The sequence below is a fragment of the Enhydra lutris genome, unplaced genomic scaffold, assembly GCF_002288905.1.
Source record: "Enhydra lutris kenyoni isolate GAN:26980312 unplaced genomic scaffold, ASM228890v2 scaffoldscaffold39, whole genome shotgun sequence".
In the NCBI taxonomy this organism is placed as follows: Eukaryota; Metazoa; Chordata; class Mammalia; order Carnivora; family Mustelidae; genus Enhydra; species Enhydra lutris.
Genome location: NW_019154123.1, coordinates 10,662,772 through 10,684,098, shown reverse-complemented (window position 1 = coordinate 10,684,098; position 21,327 = coordinate 10,662,772). Strand labels below are relative to the sequence as shown.

The window sequence follows — 21,327 nt, the reverse complement described above, 5'->3', positions numbered from 1 at the left end:
CTCTGGGGTGGTCTTGCTTTGAGGCAAAAGGATAGATTTGATCACCCCAGGGGGTCTCTCTTAATACCTATTTTTCTCACTGTTTAAATGAAAGAGAAAAGAAAAGCCATTTCAATCGCTTTGAAAATTGAATGTTATGGAAATGGGAGCATGAAGTCCGGGGCATCGGAAAAAAACAGTTCCTTGGTAGCAGTCTGTTTAGCAATCTTTAAGAGAGCGGACTTTGGAAACTTGTTGTTTTGGTGTGTTTTTAAAACAATTTTCATTCTTTTGGTAAAAACTATGTTTAAGAATTTACCTTTGAGGTGGGCTATAATCATTTGTTTCAACCCTGTGATTTGGTTTCTAAAAATTTCGTTAATTTTTTTTAATAAAGCAATTACAACTTAAACCAAAAAGCAAGAATTTTGAATCATTAAAAAAAAAAAAACCAACTGTTTCCTAGGAGCCAATACAATCAAAAGTAGAAAAGACGTCCACATGAAACTTCTAAAAATTAAAAAAAGAGCGACAATTTTTTAAAATATAAAGTAAGAAACTCTGTATTACTCATTTTAAAAATATTTAGAAAAGCTCTTTATCATCTTGTTGGCTCAGATATGTATCTTATCATAGATAAGCTATTAGAATTCTGGAATCACATTTTTTCCTAAACACAAGCTATTGCTTAAGGGGAACTGACTTGGACAGCTTTTCAAAAATATGAAAGCTGAATTTTTCCCCAGGTAAAAATGGAAACAAAAATCTTTTATACCTCACTCTACTAAGTACTATTTTAGCTTAGTACAAAAAAAAATCTTCTTTAATCCTGGTTTAGCTTTTAATATTATATCACACATTAAAATTCATAAAGTAGTTCATTCCAGGCAAAACAAACTACTCTTCAGCTCTTCTCCGCAAATAGCACAGGAGGTAAAATAAATGCAGTTGCTTTCCGCATAGCTTTTATCAAGGTAGGGCGTACTACTCCATCATTACGGTGGCGCCGGGAAGTAGTTAGGAATTGGAGCTTCTACTATTTACCCTTTACCCTCCCACGTGAGGAGAGGGTGCAAGCACTAGGGTCGGCTGGCTTTATATATCTCTAAAATTGTATGGTAGAACACAGATTTTCCCTGAGAATCTTATTCTGTTTCTTTCTGGATTGCTGAATGCATCAAATCATACTAAAAAATGAACTCTAAATACTATATCCATGCTACATACTACATATGTACTACACAAAACGAACTCTACTATGGTCCTGGCTGGTAAGCATACTATTCCTTGATGGAGGAGGAACTGCCTACAAGTCCACAGCTCACGTGTGCATACACACACGCAATTAAAGTGTGATGTAGTTTTAATAATAATTATGATAACAACAAAGGCTGGCATTTATTACCTTTTTATCATGTGCTGGGGATCATGTTCAGATACGTTAGCTCTAACCTGCATGAAAGCCCTGAGTAAGTACTATTACTGCCCCATTTTAAAATTTGAGAAAACTCTCCAAAAACAAAGAATTTATTCATAAGGCAATGTGAGATCTAAATTGAAGTCTGTCTAATGCTAATGCTTATCTTAGAAACTAATGCTCTTTACTGAAGTTATGATGTTACACAGGATTTCTTTATTTGGAAAAATTCTAACTTTTTAAAGACATGCTGGATGTGCTTTTTGGTGGCCCTTTGCTAAATCTGGCTCGTTAATATCTAATTTTTAGCAAGTGGCTTTGTCACTCGTTTTAGAAATCCAACCTGAATTTATTTGGCAAGGTATGCAAACTATAAATGTTTTCTTGGTAATGTGATATAAGAAATGTGCTACTTAAAGGTATTCTTACTGGTGAAAGAAAATGGTCCCCATTTTCAAATTTTTGTACATTAAAACTGTTTGAATATCATGGTTCTATCTTTTTATAATTTTCTTTCTGTTCTTTTTAGGAACAATATTAATTATTTTCCAAATATGGACCTTAAAAAGTCCTCTAGTATTTTAAAAGATGACTGATGATGGGAAGCATTTCATGAGCACGTAAGATCTTAAAATCATGCTGGCCAAGTGATTCAAAACAAAACTTTTATTAAGTGTTAAGTTCCTGCCCATAACTGAACCTGTTTCATTACATTGTAGAAGACTTTGTTGGAAAGAGGTAGAAGGGTGCGCGCAGCTACAAGATGAATTACACATTGCTTATATGAACTTATTACATTTTCTAAAGGACTGTTATAAAATAACCCATCTTCCTTTTGAAGAAACTAAAGAATTACATAAAGAGATACAAAAATATAAAGAAAAAAAGCATTATGTAATTCGTGTAGAATTTATAACTTGATAATTATAGGCTTTCAAACAGTCCTTATGGAAACGCAAAGTGCTAACCTAACTCCAAAAGTCGCACATATTAAAACACACAAATAAAATCAGAGTAGGAGCGCAACTAAATAGAAATCATCAACTTAAAACTGATCTGTGGAAAAAACAAGTTCCAGAAAGTAACCACTAATTATTATTAATCAAACTCCTCCTATAAACTCATTTGTAAAATTTGCTAAGCATAGTAAGAAAAGAAGCCTTTAGGATCAGGGAGTTTGGGAGGGCTTGGGTTCCCCCAACATTTTCATATGAAGCAAAGTTTGGAAAGGGCTGTTTTCTCCACCATTTCAGAAATGCCCAACTGTCTGAAATCTTCGAGTGGATCATTTGTCAAACATTTAACGTATTCTATCAGAAGAAGGTTCTCATGTGTGTTCCTCTTCCTAATCTAAAAATAAAACTTCCCACCCTCTGTGACAAATAGAAGAAGTCCCCAAGTTTCATTTTCCCCTTTCTAAAGTGCTTGTGTTTCAAGGAGGTGGCTTGAGGTAGGAGAAAGAGCAAGAGACTTAATAGGCAGATGTGAAAACAAACTCAACCTTAAACTTGGTTTTCTTCTCTTTCTCCAACCATAAGGTTGGTATGAGGATTCAACGAATTCATGGGCGTGAAGTTGTCAGAGAACTGCGAACCATTATCAAGTATAAGATATTCTTATTTCCTGAATTAGAACATGTACATTATGAAAATAGGCTTTCAGCAAACATGTCGGACCTGGAGCCTACTGCTGTAGACAGAGGACAAAACCCATGGCATGGCTGCCCCTCTTGAAGCACATGGGATAGGTCTGCACCAGAGGTATCACTCCTAGGCAAGGGCTATAGTGACTTCTGATGTTTAGTCTAGATCTTCCCAGGGGAAAGATTCCTTGTAATAAAATATACAGCCTTACTAAAAGGGAAGTTTCTGCCTAAAGATCATTTAGAATCCAAGTTCCTCAACAATGTAGGTCTTCGGTCTGGTATGACCTAGGGAGGACATCTCCGTTATCTTTGGTATAACCTCAACTCTACAGGGTAGGAGTTGGAAGAGAATCCAGCTCTCTTGGTCCTCAAAGTGGTCTGGATCTCCTGTGAGCCAAAAGGGACCTCTGCCTTCAAAAAACAGTTTTCTTTAAGGGCAAATGGGTGGCTCAGTCGGTTAAGCATCCGACTCTTGATCTCAGCTCAGGTTTTAATCTCAGGGTCGTGAGTTCAAGCCCCATGTTGGGGTGTGGAGTCTACTTAAAAATAAATAAATAAATAAAAATAATAAAAAGCTGTCCTTTATAAAGAAATCAGAGTTCACGTCCAACAAGTTAAAGACTTGTCTCAAAATATGTTTCAGATCTCTTCATTTAAGGGGAAATGACATGCAATAATGAACTCCTCTTTGTCAAAATATAAAATTAAAAAAGACAAAATTCTGCCATCTGTTTCTGTATTTGTGGTTTTGTCCTTTTTCCCCCTTCCATTTTGATCATGTGTCATATGCATATTAAAACCTTAAGTATAGTGTATTGGTTCCCCTTTAAAAGCATTCAATTTCAACAGTTGCAAAACATTACTAATTTGGCTGCCAGAGAAACATTTGTTCCCATCTTAAGTACTCATTTTACATCGATAATACTTTTAATGCATTAAAGATTTCTTAAAATGTCATTCATAAAGTCACTGTTGGAGGGTAAAAGGTGAACAAACTGGTTGTGAGCTCTATTACAATAATATTAAGTAACGCAAAGGGATTCTCAGTAAGGCAAATTAAGATACTTGAAGATGCGTATTACAGCAGTGAAATAAAATTATACACACATCAGATAATCGTTTTGGAATTTGGTTAGATGGCCAGTAATACCGCATTTCAGAAACTTTTCTCCTTTGAAAGAGTTTCACTAAGAATCTGTGGTATCTCCATACCTTACATGTTCATCATTGGCTAGATATTCCAGCTAAGGGCTTGCTTCTCAAGCCCTCTTGAGAACAAATATAGCAAAGACTGGCTCAACCAGTTAATCAATAATGCAGGCCAAAATAAATGATATTTTCTACCGCAACTTAGCAGCAGTCTTTAGACACATATGTAAGAGAGCTGCCCAAGAGTATCTTAATAGTATGTGAAAAGAAATACCATTTAAAAATTACTGGAAACGTGGCTAAAGAAAAAACTTGATGAGTAAGGACAGCAGAATCACATTTGGAAAAACAAAAGCACCATGATCATATAAAAAATTAGAAAACAAAAACTGTGTTAAGGAACTACTAAGTCAAATATTTAGATAGATGAGAAAAAAAAAAAAGAAGGAACAGCTCAATGCTGAAGTTCATACTGATCTTAAGTAAGCAATTCTTTTGTTAGTATAGCAGATTAAGTGATAAGTAAAGTAACTCTTTGCCCAGAGGCCTTCTGTAGAAGCAAAGTTAACTAATGACGACGTATTAACTCTAAACACCACATACTAAGTGTTAAACCAAGTCCAAAGTATAGTATTTTTTGTTTAATCACTCTTAAAAAGTCATATACATACACATATAGTCATACATAGATATAAATTCATATATATAAAAAGTCATATATATATGTATATTCTCATTCTTTTTCTTAATACTTTATGGAAGGCTTTACAGATCAAATTCAATCATTGTGTGTGTAGACCAGTGGATACGTATACATGCAGATAGATACCATTATTCTGTGCTAGAGACATATGACTTTCTTATCCACAATTACAGCAATGACTTTCTTGCAGTCTATGCCCTAGACATTAAGACCAAATTGATTTTCATTACATAAAATGGAGAAAACGGACTTCGGACGTTTCTACAAAAGATTCATTTCATAACATTACAACATAGAGCTTTAAGAACCTCAACAAGTGACCGAATATTATGTCTATTCCTTATTGATGAAGTTATCTGTGGCAGTTTCATTTTTAGCGCTGTGTGTTTTTTCTATATTTCCATACACGGAAAGGCATTTTGTTTTGTTTTCTTTTAACTGCTGATGAAAAGAAATTAACATCAAGTTACGATTTCAGGATAACATTATATTACAGGAATACTTTGAATTTGTGTTCCACATTCAATTTTTATCACGTTTTAGCTGACCTTATTTTTAAGGGCTGTACATGCAATAAATTAAATGTGTAAGAAATATATTTGCCTATTGATTTGAAGTCTAAACCATTTTTGTGTAGTAGCTTATACTGCAAATCAACTTGTTGAATCCTCATAACAATTACAGGCTATCTTTAAAATTTGATTTAAAAAATAAAAATATAGATACACATACACAAAGTTACCTGCATGATGAGTTCTGTCCTTTCTAAAAAGTACGAAAATTTGGGAAATAGAAAATGTGCCCATTTCTGGGAATACGGGTGGAATTCCTTATCAGCCCCATTTAAAGCTGCCTTCAAGGATTGTATTAAACTTAATTATGAAAGATTACAAACGAGATGATGTGTAATTGGTACCAGCTGCACTTCGTATTGGAAAGCAAAAATACAAATGGAATTATTTATTTATTTTTATTTGTTTACTATTCAAACGGCAGTTCCCAAACTCATAGGGATAAAACTGACTTTATTACTTTTCTTCCTATTGAGTTTAAAATATTTCTTCACTTAATAATAGTAGTAGAGACAAACATCCCATTTAAAGACTACTTTCACCCCCAAAGAACCCCTAAAAGGAAGCAACACAAAGCAATTTTCTTTCCTCTAATTAGTAACTTACTGTTTTTATATCAGAATCACTGATTTGGGACCAAATTCTCCTCAAGTCACTCTATGAATTATTATTTTTAGAAAAAGTGGTATCTATTCATCTCTTTTTCCAATTTCTTGCTGAGATCCTTCCACAAACATTAAGAAAGAAGAAGAAAAGGAAGAAGAAGGCCAAAGAGGACAGGAGACTTCACCTGGGGAGGGCGGCTGGGCGGTGTGCTTATCAGGGGGGCAGGACCCATAGCCGAGGCAGCATTCAAGCTCCTTTCCCTTTCATCCTGGTAAATCCGATCTCTTTCAGCTTCTGGTAACTGCAAGAAATTCTGCATAGCCCGAAGGTTTACCAGCAAAGACTGGGATGCAGTCTTGGGGTCCTCTTCCTTTCGGAGGATTTCTGAAAGCAAGCCCTGCAGGGAATGAAAGGTACAGGGTGAGCTAGCTCCTGAGCTCTGCCCAGCCAGCAGTGATCCTTCCCTCTCTTCTGCTCTGTTTAGAAAATGAACAGTCAAAAGCATTAATTCTGCATAGAAATATGTTAGTTACAACTGAAGTGGTAGAGAGGAGAGCCTCAATTGTATTCTTAATTTTATTAAGCATCTGCTTTACATATAACACAAACTGAAACTGCCTAATTGGTCTCCTTCCTTTGAGTAGCTTAACTTGCCATGAAATCTTTCAGAGAGAGACGATCGAGGGAAGTTAAGAATAAATGAAATGCTCATAATACAACAGCTGAACTGTATAGTTCTCAAGCTGCCCAGACAAAGGCAGTGGAATGCAGAGAGCCCAATATGTAAAGATACAAAGCCACTTCTAGGGAAGGAGAACTTTCAAAGAAAATACCAGAAAATGAATTGTAACATATTAGAAAAAAGAATATTTCTAAAGCATGCTATGTTTTCATAGGCAATATTTTAAGTTATCCTTTAATTTTCAAATTAATGACAAGTGATTCCTTCTATTTAACGTTTAAGGAAACTGTACAGACTACCATGAATAATATCATGCTATAACTATACCTCTGGGTAACAGGTTGAAATTTTGAACTTCAGAAATCATTGATTAAATTTGAAATACATAACCCCATTTTTACAGTGCAAAAATCCATAATGGCATGCCCAGGAAAAGTGGGGCGCCTGGGTGGCTCAGTGGGTTAAAGCCTCTGTCTTCGGCTCAGGTCATGATCTCAGGATCTCAGGATCCTAGGATCGAGCCCTGCATCAGGCTCTCTGCTCAGCGGGGAGCCTGCTTCCCTTCCTCTCTCTCTGCCTGCCTCTCTGCCTACTTGTGATCCCTGTCAAGTAAATAAAATCTTTAAAAAAAAGAATACTATCAAATTCTCCAGTTGCCAATTTTTTTAAGGAATAGAAGTCTTTATTAGTTATAAAAGAAATTTACAAACCACTAGTAAGCTCCTTTAAGGTGTTTCTCTCTCCCCAAATACTAGAGCACTAATTGTCAACTATTTTTTTCTTTTTTAATTTTTGGAAGAAGCCTTTCAAAAATAAATGGGTTTCCTCATTTTTATTTAAGGAATTATATGAAATAAAGGATTACAAAAATGTTCTGCCCATTTGATAGGAGCTGAGCACTCTTTACCTCTTTCATTTTGTGCATGAAATCATGCCTGGAATACCAAGTCATATTTGCTTTCTACATTTAGCCAGAATATCAGTTTATCACAAGATAGCTCCAAATAAAATGCTGTCAAGATCTCCACGTCATTTGTAAATTTCACTTACCAATAACCCTGCAGAAATGGTGAAAGGGAACATTTAGGGAAGGGGAAGCAAAGTGTCATATCAAAATGATTGAGACTAAGATGATAACAACATTTGGAATTTTTCATGATTCCCTAGAAATGCAAACCTAGTTTTGTTCCTAATTCCTCAGGGATAAGGTACTATATTGCCTACATATAACACCTAGTCGCAGACAATATAAAAGCACTGTCCACTTTAAAAATGACTCAAAAGAACCTCCAATAGGACGAGGGGGCTTACAAGTAAATGTTAGTCTCTCACTTGGTCCTGAATTTGAAACCTGGAGAGTGGACCTGAACTTTCAGTTTCCCCATTAAAAAATGTGACTGAAGAATGAAGGGTGCATGTTCTTTCATTCATAAGACTGACAAGTAATGCTGCAACTGTGTTTATACAAGAATAAAACATCCAGTCAATTTAACTAAAATTCAGTCAAACAGGCAGTCAATCATCCAGCTATTTAATTTGCACAAGGCCAACTAATTAGATTGACTGTGTTTCTGATGTGTCACATTGAAACTGAAAAATACAGGTCTCAAAAAAACGCCTGAAAAGAGGTGTAAAAAAATAGTCCTTGCTTTCTACTTTTCCCCACCAAATGTCATATATTAGAAGATGTGCTTGGCAAAGCAATATATATGAGCTACAAAGAAATCAACAGACAAAATGTACAATATAGTTAAAAACAATGTTATCAATTCCTTGAGTAGAATAACCTAATACTCATTTCTGTCATCCCAGCACAATGCCTACCACATAAGTGTTTGATAAATATTTACTACGTGGATTAATTATGTGTATTCAGACCACAAAAGGAAAAAATTGTAAATGACTAATAGAAACTTAAGAACTAAGATATGCTACTCATGGGTAAATTCTAATGGAAATTCTTAATTTAATCAAGGTAAGGCTTCAATGAAAAGTTATATGGCACTTTGTAAGACATTTATCTACCTTGGCTGTTCAGAAATTGAAAAAAAAAAACAGATTAGGTCAAAAGAGAGCCTATAAATACTCAGCATGTTACTGTATTTGGGAAATTTGAAATTAGACATTTATAAATCTCAAATAACAAAATACTCTATCATCTCTATTAAAAATGTTTTCTGAGACAGCAGAGAACTATAGTGAGAAAAGCAAACACATGAAAAAATACATAAAATATTCTCTATCAAGTCGTGTTAATATGAAACTTAGTCATTCCTGCATGCTTAAATTAGAAGATAGTAGGTCACTTGGGAGAAAATTTAAAATTTCCTCTACCCATATTTTGATGTTGGTATGACTTCCCAGTAGAGCATTTAAAGTATTTTAGGGGCAAAGCGTTTATTTCCACTTACTTATTCTACTGCAGCAAGGACAGTTTTTCTGCCTGCAGTATGTTAAGGTCTAAAGAGATATTTCAAATCCTGGAACACTCAAAAGCAGCCAGTGTAGACAGTGTTAGGTGTTTTAGAAACCTTCGGATTTTTTTTTTTTTTTTTTTTTTTTTTGGCCCAGGCTTTCAATGAGGGGAGTGCCCCCTGGTGGAAATACTTGAAAATATTGTTAGAAAATGTTTTGATTAGAATGTGTTAATTATCCCCCTCCCCCAGAATGCATGTTCTCATCCTGTTCGAGTTGTTGTTATTTGAGTAGGTACATTTATGCATCAAGATGTACGTGGTCCCTCTTTCTTATTTCCCATAGTCAAAAATATACTTCAGACTTAGGTCAAGGTCATTTGTAGTAATCCCCTGTGAAGAGTTAAGAGGTATCTATTACCAAAATCTTTTCTTCATGCTAAAGTCATATGTCAAGGTCATGATGTACGTTACTTGCTATCCCAGAGAACACACTAAAACACCAGGACTGAAACATTATCATCAGTACTGTGCACCATAGGTCCTCAGTGAATTTACCGAACAAAGTCAAACAAAATCATCAGTCACTCTTGTTTCTGAAAAGAACTTGAAAATTTGTATTATGTAGTAAGTTACCAACAACTCATGAGTATTAATTTTATTGGAAATGAGACTCTGCTTTTCATTTGGACTTTACATCTTCAAATAATGCACTATGTGCTTTTTACATAAAAACAGAATTATTCTGCATTGTTATTACATAGGGGTTAAGTGAGTATTCTAATTTTTTTTTCACTTAAAGAGTGAACTTACTGATGAATTCCTAAACCTTTTTTACATTCCAAAAAGAGTTTACAAGTTATTACAAGTAAAATTCATTAGTAATTGTAAAAGAAAGAAAAAACCTCCAATAAATATTATCAGTACTTCCAAAAGCTAATTATGAATTCTTTAAAATAGCAGATAAGCGAAAGAGACTGCCAATCAGAACAAAAGGCCTGTCTGGCCTCCCGTTTGTCTCCTCTTTGAACATAATCACTGATTCAAATAGATTTTATCAGCTTCATGGAACTTCAAAGCCCTCAGAAGGAAAATATGATTTCATGAAACCTCCCTCTCTAAAAAGAAAATACGTAGAATATTCTTCAAGACTACCTGCCTCTGTTGTTTTGTGAATTTTTAATCATATGTCCAGGTGAAAGACTATTTTCAACTCCACCTACTACCTTGGACTCCTGCCAAGTAAGTTATAAGCAGACGCATTTATCTCTGTCGCTTGGGAGGCTAAACGAGAGCTGTCACGTTGGGGTAATAGCACCTTTTTACCTTTTATTCAATAGTGATATGGATAGTGGACTTTCCTTAAATTACACTGTGAAGAATTATAGGAACATAGTAGCAATTTCTGTTATACTTAAGCAGGCAAATTTCTCTCCACCACATAATTTACAGAACTCAAATTCAATAAAACATTACATGATGGTCCATTACTGTTATCAGTTTTGAATAATCCATCTTCATTCTTTATTTTACTGGAAAATAAAGTGTGCCAAAGACAAGGGGCGGGGGGAGAAAAAAGGGAAAAAAGCCACAGAATGGGATCAGAGTTAAACTCTGGGTTTTATTTTTTTTAAAAAAAGGCACTAACGAATGTATTTGCTTCTATCACAATCCTTAAATCGCAATAATACAGAGAAGTGAACTGAAAAGTATATATCTAGAAGCTTTGGCAATTATTTTTAGCCATAGGTTTCCATTAAAAAGACATCAAGTAGGCATAACTGAATGAATGACATATGCTAAAAGCTGGTATCTTCAGTAGCAATTAAAGAACATATGCCCATCAATTCAGAAGGGGAAAAAGTCCTTAGAACAAGTAATTATATAAATTTCACCATAAATTTTCAGAAAAGGTAAACTTTTTTTTTTCTTTTTTAATAGTCAAGTGTGAAAGTCTTAAGAGAGGGGTTTTATTAGGAGACCCAATTAGGATGATGAGAAAGTTCTTCCGTTAAGACTTAAAACATGAAATCCAGGATTTTAAAGTTGCACAGAGCTGTCAATGACTAAAATGGTCTCAATTCATGATAGTATTATCTATTATATTAATGTTTTAACATACTGTTTATAGGGTACCAGTTTCTTTATCTGATCATATCATAACTTTGCATTTGCATGTACATATTTTACATTATTTTTTAAAACTTGGATTTGGAATTGCACATTGTAATAAGTGCACACAAATGTGTGATGTGCGATTTAACTGCAGAGCTCCTTGTCTATACATATGCATTAGCATGTGTATTTTCGTACTCCACACTTACACCATACACTCTCACTCTGCACCTGCTTTTATTGAAATGCATACACTTTGAAATAAACACACTACATGCATTCATATGAATGTATAATCATTAAAATAAATGCAGCTGTGTGTGTGCGCGCGTGTGTGGTTTTTAAGTATGACCACCAAAAACACACGTATGCTTGCATGTTCAAAAGCTCGTTCCCAAAAAGTGAACACTTAAATATACATAGACAATTACGCTAATTTATGTCAAACAGCTTCAAATATGGCCAATATCCACTTCAACTGAGGATACCAATAACTAATATAAAGGTCTAAAACCAAATCCCTCTATCACCCTGGGCTCCAAATAATTTTTATGGTAGTAACTTTCTTCTAAATTAACTATTTTAAATAAAGAGAGCTCGATACCAAAGCTGTCACTGTTTCATTCCCCTACCACACTCACAAAAATTTAAGTCACTGTTTTTGATGTTAACCACAGAGATAACTATCTTTTCAAAGAGATTAATATGACATAAAAAGAGAGCAAATTCTAATTCTGCCTTCTTCCCAGCAACAAGTCCTAGAGATATCCATGGAATCAGTCACTGTGAGAACCAGATGCAGAACAAGTGGTCAGCTCTTCAGAGTAATGGTGTGACATCACAACCCAAGAGAAGAAAAACGGTACGGACGGATAGTAACTTCACACATCCCTCAGCTAACCTCTCTAGTCATTCTTCACCATATAAAATACATTCCTTAGTGCTTTAAGAAATAACACATTGCTCAATTTTTGAAACACTTATCAGTAAATCTATATTTCATGTGTTCATGTCAATGGGTTTTCAATTAAATTGACAAGCATTTTACTGATCTGTTATGTAGAGACCTATTTTTTCCCAGTACTGAGAAATACTAGAAGTCACCGCTATTTCCAAAAATAAAGAATGCTGCTAGAAACAGGATTATCTAGAAGTTCACTCTTGATTCATTCATTCATTCATTTAATTTTTTAAATAATTACTTCCCACTGAATATGGTATCACGAAATTTACCGGCTAATAATGAACACATTTTTTAAGTTGTAAAAATAGAGAAGTAAGTAAAATCATATAATTTTAACCTGAGACATAACCTTCTGCAACTCCCCTTTAAAAAAGACAAATGATGCACAAAAAATACAGATAAAGAAAGTGAAAACAAACACTGATTTAGTTAAAGGCTTTGTCCGGCCTCCTAACTTCAATCCAGTTAAAGCGAGCCAAAAATAAGTCACTGCTGGGACTCTCCTAGATATGGAAACTCTGCCAATAAGGAATTAATACTAGATTATTTTTGTACCAGAATCTCATTGTTATAATCATGTAATAAACAAAATAACTTAAATATGAAAGGAAAGTATGAGTCAGGCCAAAAAACAAATTGACGAAAGAACAGTGGTAAAACAAGAAAGTTGAAAGGACATAACGTCCTCATTTCTAATCAAAGTTACATGTTCTCTTGGTTTTTTTAGTGTGCCTGGGCCAAAAATAAAAACCATACGAACCATACTAATTTCCAAAAAAAGAAATAAAAAAAAAATCCTCTCATTCACAATTTAATAGAATGGATTTGTTTCAGACTTTTCATCTTAAGGCCTTCCCATATCTTACTACCACTCTTTCTCCAGGTCCCTCTAAACATCTTCCCTGCTGATAATATCTTCACAGGTATTTGCCCAGGAGGATAAAGGTGTGAACATTGAGTATGTAGATCTCAGGGAGAAGTCTGCAAACTAAGGCCTGCAGGCCAAAGCTACCCCTGGGCCTATTTTTTGTAAATAGTTTTCCTGAAACACTACTAGGACACTCACATCCATTCACCTATTGTCCATGGCTGCCTAACACCGGACACTGTGACACAGCTCTTATGGCCCTCAAAGCCTAAAATGTTTGCTATCTGGGCAATTACAGAAAATATCTGGTGGTTTCTGATCTAAAGAATGAAATTTGGAGGAACATTAGTAATAATGTAAAGAGGGGAGGAGACAAAGCTAAGAAACATTTCAGGTTAATAGGCCCTATGTATACATATCTGTATAACCCCCTCCCCAAGGGCTGTTCAAATTAAAGGGTAGAAATTGCTATTTATAGAGTACCACAATGTTTTTTGGGGTTTCCGCCCTCAAAAGTTGTAGAGGAACATAAACAAGGGATGTTAACATATTTATGTCAGATACGGGGGTAACAGGAAAGATAGTGGGCTAGAAGCTCAGAGTCCTACCAATGGCCCTGACCAAGTCATGAAATGCTTCTCAATCTGCTTCTACTACCAGCCTATGATTTCACTATGTAAAAGCATAGGTAATGACCATTTGAAATATATTTGACAATGAATTTATCCTCTCAAGGCTCTTGAGTCGTTGGTCTGTATCTTTCTTGGTAAAGGAGGTTTAAGAGAGGGAAAGGATGAGATGAAACTTAGGCACCACCAAGAACAAGACAGTGTGACCACACGACAAGAAGGATTAAATGTTAACACAAAGTAAAAGAATCAGCATTAGTCAAGGACTAAAGAGAGAAGGGAGAAAAAGGAAAGAGAGAACCATTACTAACAAAACAAAACTGACCTGAGTTCTGTTAAAAGCCACACGTGCAAATACTGCCTGGGAGATTCCTGCTCGTTTCAGTTCATCGCGTACCCACTGGTAGATTTCGGAAGACACCTCTGTGTTGGTTGAAACCTGTTGCTCCAAAGGCTTATTCATAGATCTACTGACAGGGGGAGGGTGGTTCAAGTATTGTTGGTTTAAGGACTGCTGGGCTAAAAGTCTATTCACTGCATACTGCTGGTTCAGCAGCTGAGCCATCACCAGCTGCTGGTTGACCAATTGAGGACTGATGGGCGTTGACACGAGCCCAGGGTGCAGGTTCGGTAGAGGGGTCCGGACAGAGGGCTGGCTGCCATGGGAGAGCTGTGCGGGGGACGGAGGCTGCTCAGCTGTGTTCCCTGGGACCGGCTGCTGGCCAAAGTTGACGTGATTGGCACCTTGCTGGGATAGTTCAGAGAGACTATCCATTTCAACTAAAGCAGACAAAAGGAAAGTCATGTTAACAGTGATGGGTACGCTGATAAGGATTTCTGACCATTTCCTAAACAGAGACAGTAGGCACAGGGCACATTAAAGATCCAATTAAACTAAGAAAATTTCAAGATGGAACTCAATGGCTATGTTTTTACTTCCCTCTTCTGCACAATTCTACAAACTCTGAAAAGGGGACTGTCAGGTACTTAATGTCTAGTTATATAATGCAGTTAGGCTTAAGGCATAAAATTAATATTTTTAAATTCTAATTCTCCAAGAAGGCTTATAAGCAATGGTTATTTTAAATTAAGATAGCTTCTAGAAGAACACTGATTGTTTAATAAGAACTAGAGCTAAGAAAATATATACATTAAAGCAAAAAGAAATATACGTGTATTTTTCCATGATATATATTAACTGTTATTACTCAAGGCAAAAGGTTTGAAAGGGAAAAGAGGACATAAATGTTATCTATGTTCAATTTTTACCTAGCCATGAATATATAAAGAAGTAATCAATATAATAAATAAAGTGATCATAATGATAAGTAATAATAACTGAGTACATATTGAACACTGGGTTGAGTATCTTATATGGCTTGCTTCATTTAATTCTAACTATCATGGGTGGCAGGTATATCTGCAAGAGAATGAAGCAAATGATTTACTGTATTGCAAGCCAGTATACCCAGTTTTGCTAAGATCCAAATGTCTCTTGCAGAAGCTATGGCTATCACCAGATGCTAAAGACAATCTTTCAAGGAAGGGGCGGGGAGTCATCCTGGTACAATGGTGATACTGTCATGATTTTGCAATTTATTACCACCTACCAGGATGAATGCTTCTCCCTTGGCTAGGTCCCTAATGTGGATTGGCTGAGAGTCAGCTGTAAGTATGTCAAGTGCTTTGCTGCCGCAAGGAAGAGACTGGTTTGATGCTCTTAAATGGAAAGGCCGAGCGTGGTTGGTGTATGTAAACAGGTGAGTCTTCTCCAAATAGCACACCATGTTTCTCATGTATACTCTGGCTTGATTTTAATCGCCATTTCTCTTATTAAATATTCAGGCTTTATATTTAGAGGAACTTATCACATTGCTATAATCACTGATATATGCAAAATATAACTAAGAATTGGGAAAGAAACCTTCCATTTCTACCAGTGATATCAGCCCAAGTGGGCCATTCACAGGGAATAGTAATTCAAGCAATTATTCCAAAAATGATGCATTGTCTTCATTACAGCTCTAAGCTATAAAAGGCAAAGAATCTGTTTTGGTAGATGGATGGCTTTGCTTCAAATATTAAAAGCTAAAACATGCTCAAAATTCAGGTTCTCTTGTTTCTTAAAATCTTTAGGAGAAGTCATTGTTGTTGTTGTTGTTGTTATTAAATGGATGCAATGGAAGGAAAGAGAAACAGATTTAAAACAGGGCACAATGCTATGCATATTAACATCCCATTCCTATATTATTGGGAAGGTACAAGTACCTGAAAGAAAACATTAATAGAAATTAAAACATTAACCTTGATCACAGTGTTTGGTTTTGTAACACTAGCAAACTCAAGAGGGAGAAAACATCATAACCTCAATGCTCCGGCACAACACACAACTTTTTTTTTTTTTTTCTTAATTTGTCAGAGAGAGAGGAGCAAGAGTGAGCACAGGCAGACAGAGTGGCAGGCAGAGGCAGAGGGAGAAGCAGGCTCCCTGCCAAGCAAAGAGCCCGATGTGGGACTCGATCCCAGGATACCAGGATCATGACCAGAGCTGAAGGCAGCTGCTAAACCAACTGAGCCATCCAGGCGTCCCACAACACACAACTTTTATCTGCCGTTTTTGTTACACTAATTTTTAATGCATTTACTGCATAACGCATAGTGACCTGAAGTTACATGTGAAGATGGGCAGCCATTCTAGAATTAAAAGTTGAAAAATGGTGTAATGAGGACTCCTGTATGGACGGTAAAGCAGTGTGCTCCCTGAAGTGCCTATCTAGAGGGGCAGGCAATGAGACCTATAAAAATCACTTGATCTCAAAAAAAAAAAAAAAAAAAAAAATCACTTGATCTCAATTGTGGAAACTATAAATACAATTTAATTTCCTTAAAAATTGGGTGTAAAAATAGGCACTTTCTCTCAAACAAAAACAAAACACATAAAAGCATGAGTTATCTCTGAGAGAAATCACAGCTAATATTAGTTATTCAAGGCCTGGTTAGGTCTTCACTGAGATGTTAAAAAATGACAGCTTCCCTCCTCCCGCCTCGATTCCCTGCATGTCTGACAACCAAGTCAGTTTGGCTGATTTAAACACAAACATTTATTGAATTTAATTATCTCATTATACTCATACCCACTCCCCACCCTCAAAGAAACATTCTAAATTGATCTCTAATTGGGCAATCACAAGACCTGGCTTTAGATGTGACTTTGATAAACCCCCAAATGACACATAATGGTATGTAGCCACCACTGCAACAGTTTTTTGCTTACCCATCATATCTTTTGTCTTCTTGAAATGTTTGTACCACCTTCCAAATTCTTGACATTTTGCTGCTGAGACATTTGCATAGTAAGTGCTGTTCACAATGGAAGAAATCATACTCTGCATGAAGAGGGGGGGAAACATTTGTAATACATATCGGCACAAGATGGAACACAAAAATGATTCCAATTGTATAAATGGTATTTTTTTTTTAATTAACTGACTACCAGTACATTTCTGTTTTGCACTTTGGCCTAAAGCCTCAACTTCTTAAAATTCATTAAGTAGTGCCTCAAATGCTTATTTATGTACAAAGCAAGAGTCCACTGAGACCAGTATAAAGCTATCAAACCAACAGACTTTGCTCTAGTATTTATGGAACTTCTATCAATGTCATCTATTCTTAGGCTGACAAACGTTCACTGATCCCAATAACTCCAAGGACGTGAAGATGACTTTATGACTGAATTCATCAACACTACTTTGAAGTTAAGTGACTGTACTCCACACCCTTGCTATTCCAAGTATGGCCCAGAAACCACCAATTTTGGCATCACCTGGAAGTCTAGTAGAAATGCATAATTTGGGGGCACCTGGGTGCCTTAGTTGGATAAGTGTCTACCTTCAGCTAAGGTCATGATCTCAGGGTCCTGGGATGGAGCCCTGCATCAGGGTGCCTGCTCAGCAGGAGGGCTGCTTCTCCCTCTCCCTCTGCCCCCACTCCACCATGCTAAATAAAAGTCTTTAAAAAAAAAAAAAAAGGAATGCATAATTTTGGGCCCTACAGTTTAGCAAGATCCCCATGGGATCTGAGTGCGCATAAAGTTTGGGAAACACCATTTGTACTTTCTACTCCAATTAGCACTCTTCAAAGGTTAACTGACCAGATTTAAGGGAAAAAAAAAAACAAACTATTCACAGATATCCTCATTCAGAGAAAGAAACATTCTACAATCTTACCGCTAGCTTCAAGTACAGTAAAGCCAAGTTCTGCATTTCAAACTAACCATAAAATTTAAAAATATACACATTTCATGCTTACTAATTCTCAAAGATACCACAGAAAAGAAAATGACCTATTTTGTCATTTGTCTTCACTCCGCTTTTAACAAAAACCCTGAAAACAAAGTCAACAGTTTAACATATAAAAACAAAGGCAGGAATGAGAATAATTTGGGAGTTCTTTTTTTTAAATTTTTAACTTCTTTTCAACAAACAAAAATGTTTTCTTCCCAGCAAATTTTGGTTATGGTAATTTCAGTAACTTAACTCATTGTTATTTTTAATCCTAATGCCCATTTACCTAGTAGCGGTTCAACTAATTTCCAACTGCATTTTAGGAATAATTAGACTTGCATCACCCACCCGCCCCCAACTCATCTGTATAGAAACGTGAGAACTCACATTTCAGACTTCAGTTGGTCTATGGTGAAATAGTTTACAGAATGCAGCCTTGTTTGGGAGGCAGGGAACAACCAGAAAAGCCAGTTTGGGGACAAAAGTATTTTTGTATCATTTTCTTTAAGCTACTTCTAATTTAAAGTTCTTTTGGTTATTTTTGATTCTCCTGACATCCAATATCAGTGTTAATTTTGTAACATGAATGTATTCCTGTAATATGTAACTCTTGGGGATCTTTGAAGAATTTCCAGTGAAGGATAAGCCAGAGTCATATTATTTACATAAAACAGCCATCTTTCCTACGAGGCACTGGGATATTTTTTTTTTTTTTTGGACACTTTCTATTTTATAGTCATTTTCACATTTTATATCTCTAAAAAGACATTCTTAATGTGCTCGTGGTTCTCTGCCATTAATCCAGTGGCCTGCAATTTTACTAAGAGCCTCCCTCAGTCCAGAGTACAAAAAGATACTTAGCAAGGGTTGCCAAAACCAGAGCCAGAAGATTACCTGATCCAGTTAACAATCCTTCAGTTTCAATCCCAGCTCCAATCACACTTACTCTATTGTAACAATGGATCAGTAAAGTCAGACACTAATAAAACTACTGAGATTGCTGATGGATAATGGTGATTCTGCAAATGGATGACAGTTGATGTTCTTCCATTTTGATCCAATTTTTAAAAAATTATTACTCTTATTCCTAGACATTCTGGCAGTTTCTTAAATGTCAATATAATAGTACAGACAAGTTTTAGATGTAGTTTAGCTCTTAGTTTTCAAAAATGTACAGGAATTACCTAAATTCTGCCGAGGTTTCTGACAGACATTGTCTGTTTCAGTTTGCCAATAGTTCTGTATATGAAATTTGCTCTTTGCCGCACACCTACTATGTGCCCGACTGGTACTAGGGATACAAAGGCAGACTGAGACACAGCCCCTGCTTGTAAGAAGTCTACCATCTGTTAGGGAGACAGATACATCAACAGATCACTTCAATTTAATGTGATTTAGGAGACCAACAGTGGAAAATACATAGGGGGACAAAAGGAAGAATACGTGGTATGTGTAAAATCAACCCATCTGAAATATTTTTATGACTTTGGAGCCCATATGTAATAGTGCTATGTGGTTCATTATTATCCATATGTGGAAAATAATACCCATATGTGCCCGATCATCAAAGCTTCCTCCTGCCCTTGTTTAACCCTAACTTGGAAGGCTCTGTCCTTAAGTGACTTTCTGTATGCTTTCTACTCTCTCAAGTGCTGTGTGCTTAAGAAACTCTGATTAATGTAAATATTAGCCCAAGCAAGACGTAAATCAAAAGGCTAATCCACCGGTTATGACACATGCCAAAGCCACTATTTAAATTCTCTGACTTTCTGTACTTTTAGGGGACTGGGAAATAGTCCATAATTCAGGTAACATGGGGTAACCTCTATTTTTATTGGAACAATATGCAGTAAACTGTACAACTAACCTACTCAAGTGGCCACTGCATGAGGACTTTTTTTTTTTTCCTAGTAGTAAAGTCCCTATTGGAGACTCAGGTGTGGCATCTGCCTAGCTTGTGAGTTTCAAGGGCAAGAAAGAGAGATTTCAGAAAGTTGAGAGGCACATGGCATATGAAAGATCATATTCAGTACTGGTTCTTAAATTTGGAAAATCATAAAGAAACACCTATTATTTGGATAACACAAATAACAAAATCAAGGGGGGGGGTACTATTTTTCCCAGAGGATGGGGACAGGCAGTGAGGTAGGCAGACCAAGATCCATGTTTATAGGAAGAGATGCTTGGGATTCTTATGTCAATCAAAAAAGACCCTGGTTCAAACAGATCACACTAAGTTGTGAGTTTATGCAGCTCTAGGGCTCCATATTCTTTTCCAGCCCAAATGTCTGGCATCTACTAAACACACACTAAATATTCATTTGATGAAAGAGGAGAGCTAAATCTGCATTTAAGTCCAAAATGTGTAGTACACTGGCAGTGTGACCTTGTTCAAGGTACTGACCCTCATTTTATCATAATCCCCTTTACTAAATGGGAGTCATAGCAGCACTCACTTGATACGGTTGTTCTGAGAATCCTTTCCATTTAAGGCATTTTTTTTTTCATTCATTCAGCAGATATCTACTGAACTCCTACTATGTACTAAGCAGTAGGCAAGTTATTAGAAAAATAATGACCTGAAGAGAGATGCTATCTACACTTACACAGACAATAAATAAAATAGTGAATGTTATGCAATTAGCACAGAGCTGGGAACATAACCGAGTATGGACTTAGGAGATGCTAATTACTATGACAACCCTCTGTCCTCCTCCTCACTGGCTTTTATTATATGATCACATTTCAGATCAGTCGAAAGACTATGCTTTAAATAACAGAAGAGTATCAGAGAGACTTTTCAAATGATACATTGTAAGTCAAATACATTTTCTTATGAAGAACAGAGAGTATACTAACTAAATTTATTAAGTTATAAGTTGGGTCAAGGGACAATGAGAAAACACCAAAGGAAAAAAGTATTCCCCCCATTTGTTTCAATATTCCAATCTGGCACTATCTTGTGAGGCTGGCCTACAACCTGGTAGCAGGCCTCAGGAAGACAAATACCACTTCTCTGACTTGGATTTTCAAGCCATGCCCTATCCCCTCTGGCTAATAGCAGCTTATCCTTCAGGACAGAGCTAAGGCATCCCCACTTCTGCAAAGCCTTTCCTGATTTGCCTTGGTGTCCATCCAGCACGTAACACCTTCCCAGCACTTTTCTTGCTGCTGTGAGTCTTGGGGCTTATCCCTGAAAGGCCTGGACTCACCACAAGGCTGGGCACGTATTAGGTGATCAATCAAAGGTTTAAAGGTCACTGAAATTAGCCATTACTGCAGGCTACCAGAAAATCCTTTT

General features: G+C 36.1%; 1 protein-coding gene across 2 annotated transcripts in view; it reads right to left on the bottom strand.

Annotated features, from left to right (window-relative positions):
* LOC111155136 (SATB homeobox 1) overlaps positions 1 to 21,327 on the bottom strand; it is a 98,920-nt gene that overhangs the window by 33,258 nt on the left and 44,335 nt on the right. For both annotated transcript variants that reach the window (XM_022515209.1, XM_022515208.1), the window contains exons 6-8: positions 17,018 to 17,129; positions 14,069 to 14,523; positions 6,256 to 6,468 (exon numbers count right to left, since the gene is read on the bottom strand). In XM_022515209.1, coding sequence (XP_022370917.1) covers positions 6,256 to 6,468; positions 14,069 to 14,523; positions 17,018 to 17,129 — 780 coding nt within the window. The remainder of the gene's footprint in view (positions 1 to 6,255; positions 6,469 to 14,068; positions 14,524 to 17,017; positions 17,130 to 21,327) is intronic.